Raw genomic sequence first — 14,786 nt, forward strand, 5'->3', positions numbered from 1 at the left:
AAGAAAATGTATTTTGTAAACTTGTTTGTCAGTTTGGTGTTTATGAGGCTTGTAACCTAATTATACATTTGTCTGTTAATCTCTAGGACAGTGGCTCTTAATTTAGGCTGTACATGAGACTCACTGGGACCTTAAAAAAATGTGCCCATCTCAGAACAATTAGTAGTTAATTTTAAAAGCTTTGGGTATTTCTTACATGTAGTCAGGATTGTGAACAGTGCTCTAGAAATCGCAGGCACGTCACTTAACTTTGCCAAATCTGTTTGTAAAAAGTAGTTTAACAGTTCAGTCTACTTCTTAGAGGAGTAATGAGGTTATAGTGGTTGTCACACTTTTTTAAGTCTGAGGACTCTTGTACACTCTAAATATTTATTGATTGATTCATTTAAAAGTAACAGTAGTAAACCTATTACATTTTATGTCAAGTTAATTTTTTCATGAAAAATAACTTAAAAAAATAAATTTAATGAGAGAAGTAGCATCTTTGCAAATTTCTTTAAAGTCTAGCTTGACAGAAGACACAAGGATCTCATCTGCTTCTATATTCTGTCTTTTTTTTTTTTTAAGATTTTATTTATTTGACAGAGATCACAAGTAGGCACAGAGGCAGGCAAAGAGAGAGGGGAAGGGAAGCAGGCACCCCGCTGAACAGAGAGCCTGATGTGGGGCTCGATCCCAGGACCCTGATATCATGACTCGAGCCAATGGCAGAGGCCTTAACCCACTGAGCCACCTAGGCGCCCCTATTCTGTTTTGATATGTTGTTTTGATTGAAGCATATGAAGAAAAAGCAGCCTCACACAGATATGTACTGGGAAAATGGTTTAACACTTTAAAAGCTTTTTCAGATAAGTAGGGATATTCTGTGTTAGTTCATTAAGCTTTCTTTTTTTAATTTAATTTAATTTATTTATTTGACAGACAGAGATCACAAGTAGGTAGAGAGGCAGGCAGAGAGAGAGAGAGGAGGAAGCAGGCTCCCTGCTGAGCAGAAAGCCCGATGCGGAGCTTGATCCTAGGACTTGGGATCATGACCCGAGCCAAAGGCAGAAGCTTTAACCCACTGAGCCACCCAGGCGCCCCTTACATTTAGGTCTTTAATCCATTTTGAATTTATTTTTGTGTATGGTGTAAGAAAATGGTCTGGTTTTATTCTTTTGCATATTGCTGTCCAGATTTCCCAACACCATTTGTTGAAGAGACATTCTTTTTCCCTTTGGATATTCTTTACTGCTTTGCTGAAGATAGACTGTATAATTGTAGATTCATTTCTGGGTTTTCTATTCTGTTTTATTGATTTTATGTGTCTATTTCTGTGCCAGTACAATACTGTTTTGATTACTACAGCTCTGTAATATAACTTGAAGTCCAAAATCATGGTGCCTCCAGCTTTGTTTTCCATTTTCAAGGTTGCTTTGGCTATGTGGCGTCTTTGTGGTTCCATGCAAATATTTGGGATTGTTTATTCTAGCTCTGTGAAAAATGCTGTTGGTATTTTAATAGGGATTGCATTGAATGTGTAGATTGCTTTAGAAGGTATAGACATTTTAACAGTATTTGTTTTTCCAATCCATGAACATGGAGTGTCTTCCATTTCTTTGTGTCATCTTTGATTTCTTTCGTCAGTGTTTTAGTTTTCAGAGTATAAGTCTGTTACCTCTTTGGTTAGGTTTATTCGTAGTTATCTTACTGTTTTAGGTACAATTGTAAATGGGATTAATTCCTTAATTTCTCTCACTCTCTCTCTCTCTCTTTTTTGAGATTTATTTATTTATTTGACAGAGATCACAAGTAGGCAGAGAGGCAGGCAGGCAGGAGCGGGGTGGGTGAGGGAAGCAGGCTCCCCACAGAGCAGAGAGCCCAATGTGGGGCTTGATCCCAGGACCCTGGGATCATGATCAGAGCTGAAGGCAAAGGCTTCAACCCACTGAGCAACCGAGGTGCCCCTCTCTTTCTCTTTTTAATGATTTTATTTATTTATTTGAGAGAGAGCAAGAGAGCACAAGCAGGGGGAGCGGGAGAGGGAGAAGCAGGCTTCCTACTCAAGTAGGGAGCCCTATGCGGGGCTTGATCCCAGCACCCTGGAATGATGACCTGAGCAGAATGAGGACTCTCAACCGACTGAGCCACCCAGGCACTCCTTAATTTCTCTTTCTGCTGCTTCATTATTAATGAATAGAAATGCAGCAGATTTCTGTACACTGAAGTTATATCCTGTGACTTTACTGAATTTGTTCTAGCAGTTTTTTGGTGGAGTCTTTTGGGTTTTCCACATGGAATATCATGTTATTTGCAAATAGTGAAAGTTTTACTTCTTTCTTGACAATTTGGATGCCTTTTATTTCTTTTTGTTGTCGGATTATTGTGCCTAAGACTTCTCGTATTATGTTGAGTAAAAGTGATGAGAGTCTACATCCCTATCTTGTTCCTGATCATAGAGGAAAAGCTCTAAGTTTTTCCCCATTTAGGTTGATATTACCTGTGTATTTTTCATATATGGGCTTTAATATGTTGAAGTATGTTCTCTCAAAACTTTGTTGAGGGTTTTTATCATGAATGGATATTGTACTTTGTCTAATGCTTTTTCTGGATCTATTGAAATGATCATTGATCATATGGTTCTTATCTTTTCTTTTAGTGATATGATGTAGCATGTTGATTGATTTGCAAATATTGAACCAGCTTTGCAATCCAGGAATAAATCCTACTTGATTGTGGTGAATGACTTTTTTTTTCAATATATTGTTGGATTTTGGTTTGCTAGTATTTTTTTTTTTAAAGATTTTATTTGTTTATTTGACAGACAGAGATCACAAGTAGGCAGAGAGGCAGGCAGAGAGAGAGAGAGGGAAGCAGGCTCCCCGCCAAGCAGAGAGCCCGATGTGGGACTCGATCTCAGGACCCTGAGATCATGACCTGAGCCGAAGGCAGTGGCTTAACCCACTGAGCCACCCAGGCGCCCGGTTTGCTAGTATTTTATTGAGGATTTTTGCATCTATGTTCGTTAGGGATGTTGGCCTGTAGTTCTTTTCTAGTGATGTCTTTCTGGTTTTGGTATCAGGTAATGCTGACCTCACAGAATGACTTTGGAAGTTTTCCTTCCTTCTCTTATTTTTTTAAATAGTTTGAGAACAGGTATTAACTCTTCTTTTTTTTTCTTTAAAGTAGGCTCCACACCCAGCATGGAGCCCAACACATGGCTTGAACTCATGACCCTAAGACCAGGACCTGAGTTGAGATCAAGAGTTATATGCTTAACTGACTGAGCCACCCAGGCACTGTGACACTTCTTTAAATGTTTGGTAGAATTTGCCTGTGAAGCCATCTGATCCTGGACTTCTGTTTGTTGGAAGTTTTTTGCTGATTCAATTTTTTTCCTGGTTATCGGTCTATTCAAGTTTTCTAATTCTCTTGTTTCAGTTTGGGAAGTTTATATGTTTCAAGGAATTTATCCATTTCTTCTAGTTTGTCCAGTTTGTTGGCATATAGTTTTTCATAATTATCTCTTATAATTACTTGCATTTCTGTGTTTTTGGTTATTTCTCCTTTCTTATTTGTGATTTTATTTATTTGGGTCCTTTCTCTTTTCTTTTTGATAAGTCTGGCTAGAGGTTTATCAATTTTATTAGTTGTTTTCAAAGAACCAGCCCCTGGTTTCATTGATCTGGTCTATTGTTTTTGGTTTGTTTCTATATCATTTATTTCTGTTCTAATCTTTATTATTTCCTTCTTTCTGATGGATTTAGGCTGCCCTTCTTGTTCTTTTTCTAGCTATTTTAGCTGTAAGGGTAGGTTATTGAGCAACAGCTTCATTCAAGCAACTGTCAGTACTAAGCCTCAGAATAGCAGAGTGTGCAGGTGTGTGAGCAGTGCACTAACAGGGCCAGGCAAGCGGGGATGTGTCCCCTGTGAGGGTGAGGGAGTGGGTGGTGCAAATGCCTGTGTTCAGCCATTGGGGGTCATCATTTCTCCATGTGTGGGAGGGCTTGGCGTGTCTTCTCAGCCATGATCCTCATAGCATAAGATACACCACTGCTTGTGGGAGAACAGATGCCAACATGAAGAAAGTCTCTGATTTCACCAACACAAAAATTATTTTAAATTTGGGTGCAGAATAAAGTAAAATATATAGTTCTGAGTGTTCAAAAAAAGTATGTAATTTTCCTTATATTTTAGTATAATAATTGCTGATATTTACTGAATACATACTATAATTGAGTAGTGTGCTATTATGTAAGAACTCTCTATATATTATACTAGAGTATAGTATAGAGCCCTTAGGATATTACCTTTTTTTAAAAAAATTATTTTTTTAAAATTTATTTATTTGACAGACAGAGATCACAAGTAGGCAGAGAGAAAGGAAGGGAAGCAGGCTCCCTGCTGAGCAGAGAGCCTGATGCGGGGCTTGATCCCAGGACTCTGGGATCTTGACCCAAGCCAAAGGCAGAGGCTTTAACCCACTGAGCTACCCAGGCACCCCAGTATATTACCTTTAAGAGTCAAGTGCAGAACAATGTTATTACTTTAAATTATACAGAGCAGTTAAATTTTTTAAAATATTTAAAATTATTTAAATATTTACGTATACTTTTTTTTAAAAATAGGGTTTTGTGTTTTTAATTCTTTTCACTCATTTTATCCTCTGAAGTAGATACTATTATTGTCTCCATTGTGTAGATGAGGCAATTGAGACACAGAATCACAAAGAAACTTCCCCAAGATCAAACAGTAAGTGTAGAACCAGGATTTAAACCTAGACATAAGGGCTCCAGAATGTGATGGATCTGGCAGGTCAAATCATTCAAATCTGGGGCCTGCATCCTGCGTAGCTGTGACCTTTGTGACAAGGGTTGCTTGTCTGGTCTCTGTTAAAATAGCTCATGGAGCAGAGTTTTGGAGAGGTGGTGTAGTGGTTCTATAGAACAGACTCTGGACTAAGAACAAAAAATGCCAGTCCTGGGGCCGCCTGTGGCTCAATTGGTTAAGCAACTGCCTTTGGCTCAGGTCATGATCCCGGAGTCCCGGGATTGAGTCCCACATCGGGCTCCCAGCTCCATGGGGAGTCTGTTTCTCCCTCTGACCTTCTCCCTCTGACCTTCTCCCCTCTCATTCTCTCTCCCACTCTCTCTCTCTCAAATAAATAAATAAAATCTAAAAAAAAAAAAAAAAAAAGCCAGTCCTGGGCACATTCCAGGAATCAGAAATCTGAGTCTTCATTTTCTTCCTCCAGTATGAGTTTTCTGATGTCAGCCTCTTATGTATGTTTGGGTTATGTTTTGTCATTTATAGAGTGCCTTTACATGTTATGTCATTCATCTGTCTTGCCTGCCTTACACTATTGCTTCAGGGATCAAATGAGTAATATACAGGGGAAGTAGAAGTGATGATTATTGCTTTTCAAAGTATTTGCTTTTCTCCCCTCAGTTTTCTGTTTCTTCAAGAGTGAATTATAAAAAATAATCCAGAGTTCCTTGGATATTTAACATATAGGTGCTATTCTATAACTCTATGCATGATCTCCTTCTATCACTTTCACACATAGTTCTAGTACCCAAGTATTGTATTAAATAGAAGTTATATTCAGTTCTATATTCTGCCCTACTGAACAAGAAATGTAGTAGGCACGGATAATCCAAAATAATTAGCCAGCTTTTGGTATTCAGTTTTGTACTTAATTTAACTTGAGTATGTCTGGCTGAGAATTCAGAGTACAGATCTTCCTTGACTTAAGGGGTTACATATAAACCCATCATAAGTTGAAAATATATAAATAATAAAAATATATATATAATATACAATATTATTATATATTATATATACTATAAAATATATTTTATATATATTTCATATATATATAATATATATAAAAGATATAAACCCATTTTAAGTCGAAAATATTGTAAGTCAAAGATGCATTTAATGCATCTAACCTACTGAATGGCATAGCCCAGCCTGGCCTCCCTCAAACATGCTCTGGACACTTACATTAGCCTGCAGTTGGGCAAACTCATTGAACACAAAGCCCATTTTATAATAAAGTGTTGAATATCTCGTGTAACTTGCTGATTACTGTACTATAGTGAAAAATGGAATGATCGTGTAGGTACAGAATGGCTGTAAATGTATTGGCTCTTTCTTCTCACGATCACTGGCTGATGGGGAACTGTAGCTTGTTACCCTGCCCAGCATCACAAGAGTGTATCATACCTTATATCGTTAGGGACAAGATCAAAATTCAAAGTGTGAAGTACAGTTTTTACTGAATGTGTATCACTTTTGCACCGTGGTCAAGTTGATAGTCTGGGACTATCTATGCTTAAAGTATTGAGTTTGGTTTGCTAGTATTTTTTTTTTAAAGATTTTATTTTATTTGTTTATTTGACAGACAGAGATCTCTTTGGAAAACCCAAAGTTTCTCTTTCGAGTTTGGAGTCTCTTTGGAAAACTTGAGATAAGTCATGTTTCAGACTTTGGAGTCTCGTCCACCCTACTCTTTAACCTCTCCAGTTCAGGAGTCCAACAAAGAAGCTAACACCTTTCTACCCTTCCCTCCTCTCCCACATACACCTTGTGGTAAAAGCAGGAGGCTAGGAGAGAGAGAAAGGTTTTTTTGTTTGTTTTTAAGAGACTGTTTGTTTGTTTTTAAGAGACTGTTTTTTGAGAAAAAATGAACAAGAGAGAGCCGGTCAGGGGAAGAGCAGAGGGAGAGGGTGAGAGTGAGAATCTTAAGCAGGTTCTACAAGTGTGGAGCCTGACGTGGGGCTTGTTCATGTCCCTGAGATCATGACCCAGCCAAAATCAAGAGTCAAATGCTTAACTGACTGAGCCACCCAGGCACCACTGTTTTTAAGAGAGTAACATTAAGATTATGGGGGGAATCCCAGAAATCTTCTCCTTGAGCAGTAGTCACATCAACTGGTGTCAAAGAAGATGCCCAACTGGTGATAAAGTGTCTGAGCTTCTGAAGTTGGGACCTTCCTAAAGGGGGTATCTATAGTAGGGGGACCTGCTAAGGTCAAAGCAACACAGTGGAAACTTATCTTAGCATTTGGAACTTTCATATAGTATTGTAAGTATGAGCTTCTGTGGTCTTCATGTTCTCCGTAACCCATGAGGTTGTGCTTATACCAGCCAGTGATGCCGGTCATTGTTTCTAGTGTTCCTCTATTTTCATGATGGCAGCATGATTTTTTCTTGAATCCATTATAACAAGTGTGGTGTCCAGAACAAGGGAATGTTCAGGATATTGCTCTGCTTAGTGGTGGGCAGACCTTTCCTGGTATATTATGTTTGATTCTGAACACTTCACACTGAGGGTCAGGGACAACCTAGAATGTGCGATCTAAAGAAAGGTCCAGGATGGCAAGAGGTGGCAATCATTAACATGTTGGTTAAGGGAACTAGAAAAGAGAAAACTTCTCTATACTAGGAATATTCAAATTCTGAAAAGCTCTTACACCAAGGAGGAAGTAAAATTATGACTGTTAGTAAAAACAGTTAATCATTTTTTGAGGGTCTACTCTGTTTAGATGTACTAGGCTCTCCACATATGTTACGTGTATTGCAAGGCAGCTTCTGTTTCTGCTTTGCAGATGGTGGAACTGAGGCTCTGAGACGAATAATAACCTACTCAAGGTCATAACAGTTATTTAGTGATTTCACAACCCAAACCTAGGTCTTCCTAATTCCAAAGTCCATTAGCTGTCAGATTGTAGTGATGCTGCATGGAGATCATAGGCAGACAGATTTTAGGGGATGGGGCAGAAGCTAGCCATCCCAGGTGTTCTGATTCCCGGGAACGGAGAATTTAGGGCAGAAAGTGAAAGATCACTTATTGGGGTTGTTGTGAAGAGAATTCGTACATGGCAGAGATGACTTTAAAATCACATTCCTTTTGAATCTCTTCCACTGTGATTTTCTGAACTCCTGTTCAAGGTCCAGGACCCTTCAGCCTTTTGGTTCTCAGTTTTTCAGATTTAGTTCTCAGAACCTATTTCTGGCCCTTCATAGATAGATCTGAGTACTTGGATAATTTCTTTCCTTCAGCAAAATAAAGCTTATCTAAAAACTATCTCACTTTTTGAAGTTGTGCTTCACTAGGTCCCTTAACATCTTAACATCATGAGGGCTTCTTGGATTGGTGCTAAACCCAAATGTAGCTTGAGGTGCACTGTGCTACAAGTCCAAGCCACTCTTTTCTCCAGCCTGTTGGAGAGCCACTGATCTTAGTGCTCAGATGACTGTTCCTTGATGAAAATGCCATGCAGGTCTTACAGTGGGGAAGGAGGACGGAGTGCCTTGGCTACATAACATAATTTTAAGAATTAATCAGCAGATGATGGGATGTGAAGGGCGAGGCAAGGGTTTTTCTTTGTGGACTGCTTATTGTCAACTGCTGATACCTTTACAAATTATGGAAAGTGTTTATTCCTACTTAAGAATTTGATGAACTCCTGTTGTTTTGATATTACAAAGTAATTATGCTAGCTTTAAGATTTGAAAACAATAAATATGTTGGTAATTTTTTGTTAATAAAGTTTATAATTTTTTTTTGTAGCTTATTCACCTCGATGAAGATTGTGTAACAGAACTTTCTGTACATCACAGAAATAACAGGCAGACTATGGAGGATTTAATTTCATTGGTAAGAAGTACAGTGTGAATTCGAGAATAACATCTTTTGTTTTATTGTTTATTGATAAAATAAATGTACCAATAAAGTACATTAAAAAGAGTAGAACATTTTTCAGACCTAGGATTTTATCTTGGGTATAAATAATATATTTGTGTATGATTTTCACTCAATTCTTTTCTCATGCCCGCTGGATATCCTCTTTTTTAAAAATTTAATTGAAATTTTTTTGTGTGTGTTCCAAAATTCATTGTTTATGCTGGATATCCTTTTAAAAATAACATTGATTAAAGAAAATTATAGTGGGGAAAAAATAAAGAAACAGAAAATACTAGTCCACAGAGAATTGACAGAGTTCTGATTTTACTCCTTGAAATTCTCTAACATGGAACTATGATTCTGCTGTAGGAATAGGTACATGCGAAGCACTTTTCTTCTTACTTAAAAGCAACCTTGTAGCATCACATCACCCCGAAGCTTATGAACCAAAAACCATGAAATCATTATCATGATTTCTGGATTGGATTATTTTAGCTCTTTCAGATGCTCAATCTCTAGATTTTTTCCTAAAGATGGAGGTACTCACTGCGGACTCTGAGTATAATCTAACCTGAAGCAGGGATTGTGCCTAACTTTGCTCCTGATTTAATACTGTGTCTTTCATCATCTATGATTGTATTTTTTCTCTTTTTTAATTTGCAAGGTAAAGGCTTTAAGCAAAAAAAATTTTTTTTTTTTTTTACTAAACAAAGCTTTGCTAAGTCACAGTTCTTTTCAGTGAGAAGGTATAAAGGATTTCTTTTGAATGATATAATAAGCAAAGGTTCTGGAATGTGTGTAGAAAACAGAATGATAATTTAGTTTTTCATGGATAATGCCTTTATTTTATTTTTAAAGATTTTGTTTGAGAGAAAGATAAAGAGAGCATGAGTGAGGGGGGGAGGGGCAGAGGGAGAGGGAAAAGCAACTCCCTACTGAGCAGGGAGCTCAACACGGCTAGATCCTGACCCGAGATCATGACCCGAGCCAAAGGCAGATGCTTAGCCAACTGAGCCATGCAGACACCCTGGATAATGCCTTTATTTTTTAAAGATTTTATTTATTTGACTGAGAGACACAGTGAGAGAGGGCACATAGCAGAGTGAGTGGGAGTGGGAGAGGCAGGCTTCCTGCAGAGCAGGGAGCCAGATGCAGGGGCTTGATCCCAGGACCCTGGGGTCATGACCTGAGCCAAAGGCAGATGCTTAACGACTGAGCCACCTAGGTGCTCCCTGGATAATGCCTTTAAAGGAATGTCAAGAATTGGGAATTATTGCAAGGTCTTTTATAATGAAAATTTGAAGTTTCCATTGAAGTAACTTTTTAAAATAAAAAGTATGACTTTTTCTTTAGGATGATCTTTAATACAAGACTGTATTTCAGATACATATGGTTTCTTTTAAAATTTTTGTTTTACAAGTTTTCAAACACCTACAAAAGTAGAATAGAATCGTTTAACAGTGATCTTCCATGTAATCATCATCTAGTTTCAACAGTTAATGACACTTTGCCAGTTTTATCTGTATCCCAGCACCCTCTCCCATTTGTCCTTTCTAACTAGGATATTTGTTAGTCCCACACATCCTGTCATTTTATTGAGAAAAAATTTGGTTTGAGATTAACAGACTTAAAATCTGAATCTTAAAGCTAATATACTTAGTAGAGTGCTTGGATGGCTTGGTTGGGTGTCCAGCTCTTGTTCTCAGCTCAGGTCTTGATCTTGGGATCGTGAGTTCGAGCCCCATGTTGGAATTTCAAGAACTATTGAAAAAACTTCTTAAAATAGTATCCTTTATGTGGTTTTTACATAGTTTTCAAACTTAAAAGTGAAATGGAAATAGGAATTATTTACTTCTGTTACAGAAAAAGTAGATAATGAAGCATGATGGAGGTTGTTTTCTGGTGTTACTCTCTCTAAAGATCTCCATGATTCTAAAAGCTAGACTTGAACAACATCAAGAATGCTGTGAAGAAAGTAATAGTTTTTCTTCTTTTGTACTCTTACCTCACTTTAAAATGCTTTTTTATATTTATTTTCCAGTCCTAGGGATGAGTAGGATAGGCTATGCATTCTAAATGTGAGATTGTCAACTTTATCGGAGCACTAGAGTCTCCTGGGTACTTTAAACTAATCCCAGTGCCTAGGTCACACCCCCAGAGATTATGATTTCATTGGTTTGGTGTGTGGCCTAAACATCAGAATTTTTAATAGCTTCCCAAATGGCAAAAATTTAGAGTAATACTTCTCAACTCCTACTAATATAAATTTTTGCCATTCAGAGTATGTTCTGATCGGCAGCATTAGCATTACTTGGTGCTTGTCAGAAATGCAGACTCTCAGGCCCCACTTCAGATCTACTGAATCAGAATAATCTGCATCTTAGTAAAATCCCTGAGTGATTCCTATGTACATAAAAGCTTGAGAAGCATTGGTGTAAGTCAGTGGTTTTCAACTGGGAGTGATTTTGCCTCTCAGGGGACATTTTTGGTTGTCGCAACATGGGTATGTATACATGCTAATGGAATCTAGTGGTTAGAGGCTGGGATTCTGCTAAATATCTCACAATGCCCAGAATAGCCCTCATAAGAGAGAATTATGCAGGCCAAAGGCCAATAGTGTTGAGGGTGAGAAATCTTGGTTTAGGTAGTCTAAGAGAATTCACATTGGTCCTAGTACTTTCCAGTTTAAATAGCTTCAGGGAATCCAGATTTGAGGTCATCTGTGGTCTGTTATACTTTTTCTGGCACTTTGGGAGCTTTGCCTTTATTTGGGGGGCTGGTTAGACAGGACAGGGAGAAACCAGTTTAGTGAGATCCATGCTGGTATGGTGCTGCTGATCTTTGTGCAGAGAGAGAAGCAATATTATTCTCAAATGTTTGACTCCTTGAACTCCCACTTTTATATCATTTATATGAGCTCTGTCTCTTTTTTTAAAAGATCTTATTTAGGGGCACTTGGGTGACCCAGTTCTTGGGCGTCTGCCTTCGGCTCAGGTCATGGTCCCAGGGTCCTGGGATTGAGCCCCACGTGGGGTTTCCTGCTCAGCGGGAAGTCTGCTTCTCCCTCCCACTCCTTCTGCTTATGTTCCCTTTCTCACTGTATCTCTCTCTGGGTCAAATAAATAAATAAGACCTTATTTATTTATTTGAGACAGAGACAAATTTAGAGCAAGAGTTGGGATAGGGACAGAGAGAGAAGGAGAGGCAGATTCCCACTGAGTGTGGAGCCTGACATGGGGCCAGATGAAGGGCTGGATCCCAGAACCCTGAGATCATGACCTGAGCCAAAGTCAGACACTTAACTGACAGAGCCACCCAGGTGCCCCATACATGAGTCCTCTAAACTGCTTTTTATATGCAGAAGTTAGAGTTTCATATGTGTTATGATTCTGGACTATCTCACCATGGCCCTCTTGAGACTCACAGTAGTGGTACTAGAGCTTCCTTCCACCTGACTGCATTCCTTATTTTTCCCCTCTCCTTCCAGCTGTGAGTGACTGTGAATTGTGGGAGCAGTCAGTCATCTGGTAGGGGGACTTCACTAGGGTTACACATGCCTATGAGAACCTATTCAGATCAATCCCTTCCCCCACCCCTGGAAATCGCCAGGGGTGGGGGAAGGTGCAAATCGCCCTGTATTCTGGTGGCAAAAGTTTAAAGATTGAGGACCTCACAGCCAAGCTCAGGAAGGACAGTGAGCTATTCCTCAATTTCTCAAATGCTCTGTTCCAGTAACTGCCTGTCCTCAGCCCAAGGGCTTGGGCAGTTCTCTAACATGTAGTCTGTGTGAACAAGAACTGGGGATTTTAGAATGTTTCGTTTTTTTAGGAATGGAGCCTTCTTTATGATAGATAGACCTGTTGTTTTACTTTCAGACATTTGACTTTCAAAACAGGGAGCTGCTGGAGACATGGGTTGTGTTAGACTTGTGGACTGATGATGTTACCTGAAAGTGTAGCTAGTGTGCCAATTAATCTGTTATTGAACACACAACTCCTCCATGTGTCTAATCGTAATGAGTAGTGTGCAGTGGCTATGGCAAAAAAGTTATTAAAAGGATGCTTTTTTGCTTCGGGATAAAGAGGGCTTAGAGTTGTAAAACTCCCAGGCAGGCTGAGAGGACTCCATCTAAAACTGTCCAGGTATTGTGTACAATCTAAGGAGGTGGCAACTTGTTTCTGAGCCATTGTCTGTAATCAGTGTATGGCATCTCTTTTACAAAGGTAGGACTCTCATACTGGAGAGTGATTGTGATTGTATAGTTTTTATCCACTTTCCAAGTACCTTCTCTATGAAACTTTTTCTGTCCTTCCTTCCAACCCATCCTGTCTGGATTAAAGGCAGCATTCTTTGATAATTTATCACAGAATTTTATACTTCTTCCACTAGATTGATAGGTCCATTATATAGATTTCAAAGATACATGCTGATTGTGGCTATCTAAAATATTAGCTGATAAAATTTATTAGTGATAAGTTTTTATTTACACCTTTTTGGTAGTAGGCCTTTTTGGATCATGTGCCTTGTGAGGAGATACATGCATTAAATATTATTTAATTTATTATTTTTTTTTTATTTAATTTATTAAAATTTAACACTCCTGTAGGGTAGAGTCACCTAGTTTTATGAGTCCATTATTTAGAAACTTCTAGTTATACATAGTGGATTGAACAGGTGTGTTTACATACAACACTTCCCTAAAACCTCACTAAAATAATAATAAAGAGATAAAAAGAAAAAATTCACAAGGATGTTGAGGATAAAAGAGGAGACAAAAAGTTACGTCAATAAAATTTGGGGAGTTATAAAATAGAGAAGCGGCACCTGACATAGCATTTTAGAAAAAGCTGAAAGTTAAGTGTCTGCAGTGGGAAAGAAAAGAAAATAAGCAAATTGATTAGAGCCTTAGGCTCCAGAAAGACTTAGGAATTAGAGGTACTCGGAGCCTCTGAAGTTGGGAAATAAGTAGGGTGGAAAATAGGAAGATCGGTTGAAAATCTGTACTAGAAGCAGTTGGACCCCAGATCTCTTTCTCTACCTTGTGCTGCATGACATCCACCTCCTCCTTACCCCAGCAGGAAATGGGAGACAGTGAACAAGAGGAACTCGTCTACCATACACAGCTTGGGTGGGGGTGATGAGCCATTCTGAAACGGATGCATAGCTACATGCAGTCTTCATATTCATGAGTGAACTGCTATCTCTAACCACCTTCCCTCTTCAAGCCTGAGAATGTTGGAACCAAGATTTTATCCTGTTTGCAGTGGGGGTGGGGAAAATATTGGAAGATTCAATTCTAGGGAAAAGCCAAAGAGAGGACCTACTCTACTAATGGTTGGGAGTTCAGATTCCTGTCTGTTCACCATAGAGAGAAGCCCCCAAGGTGATGAGCAGCCTCAGACTATACTGAAAGCCTTTAATTAACTGTGCTTTGTAATTCTTCATCTTTCAGTAGAGATAGGCGGCCAAAGCTTATCACACATTTGAGGAAAGCCTCTAACATGAAAATCACAGATCAAAACAAATGGTGGGGGTGGTGAGGTGGGGGAGAAAGAAGAAAAGTAAAGATACTGAGAAATAAAAGATAAGCAGGGAGTGGAAGAAAATGGCTTGAAGTGATAATTAATATTCCCCGAGATAAGAAAGGCTATTTCTTCTTTGAAATAGGAATAAGATGACTAAAAAGGAACATTTCAAGAGATAGCTCTTGAAAATTTAAGATATGACCACAGAAATGAAAAGCTTAGTAGAAATGATTGAAAGTAAAATTAAAGGAAAACCTCTTAAAAATAGAATCTAAGAACAAAGAGATAGATGAACAAATAGAAGAGAATGGGTAAGAAAGGTCCAACATACAAATAATAGAAGTTGCAGGAAGATAAAACAGAAGAAGGGAAGAAAACATAAAAAAATAATAATAATACAAGAAGAAATATTCCAGAACTGATGGTTTCTAAGTTAGTAAAACTGAGTTTTTTAAGAAGGAAGAGGTTTAGCCAGGTTTTGGAAATATGAATGAAAATAGATGAACACAAAGTGAAATTTCAGAAAACTGGGGAAAAGAGAATATTGAAAAAGTTTCCAGAGACTCCCCCTCCCCCCAAAAAAAGTT

The 14,786-nt window shown here is 38.4% G+C and overlaps 1 protein-coding gene across 4 annotated transcripts in view; it reads left to right on the forward strand.

Moving 5' to 3' along the window:
- MELK (maternal embryonic leucine zipper kinase) overlaps positions 1-14,786 on the forward strand; it is an 88,683-nt gene that overhangs the window by 46,803 nt on the left and 27,094 nt on the right. For all 4 annotated transcript variants that reach the window (XM_045081573.1, XM_045081575.1, XM_045081574.1 and 1 more), the window contains one exon: positions 8,561-8,647. In XM_045081573.1, coding sequence (XP_044937508.1) covers positions 8,561-8,647 — 87 coding nt within the window. The remainder of the gene's footprint in view (positions 1-8,560; positions 8,648-14,786) is intronic.

This window comes from Mustela putorius, unplaced genomic scaffold, assembly GCF_011764305.1.
Source record: "Mustela putorius furo isolate JIRA1106 unplaced genomic scaffold, ASM1176430v1.1 tig00000580_pilon_pilon_pilon, whole genome shotgun sequence".
Taxonomy (NCBI): domain Eukaryota; kingdom Metazoa; phylum Chordata; class Mammalia; order Carnivora; family Mustelidae; genus Mustela; species Mustela putorius.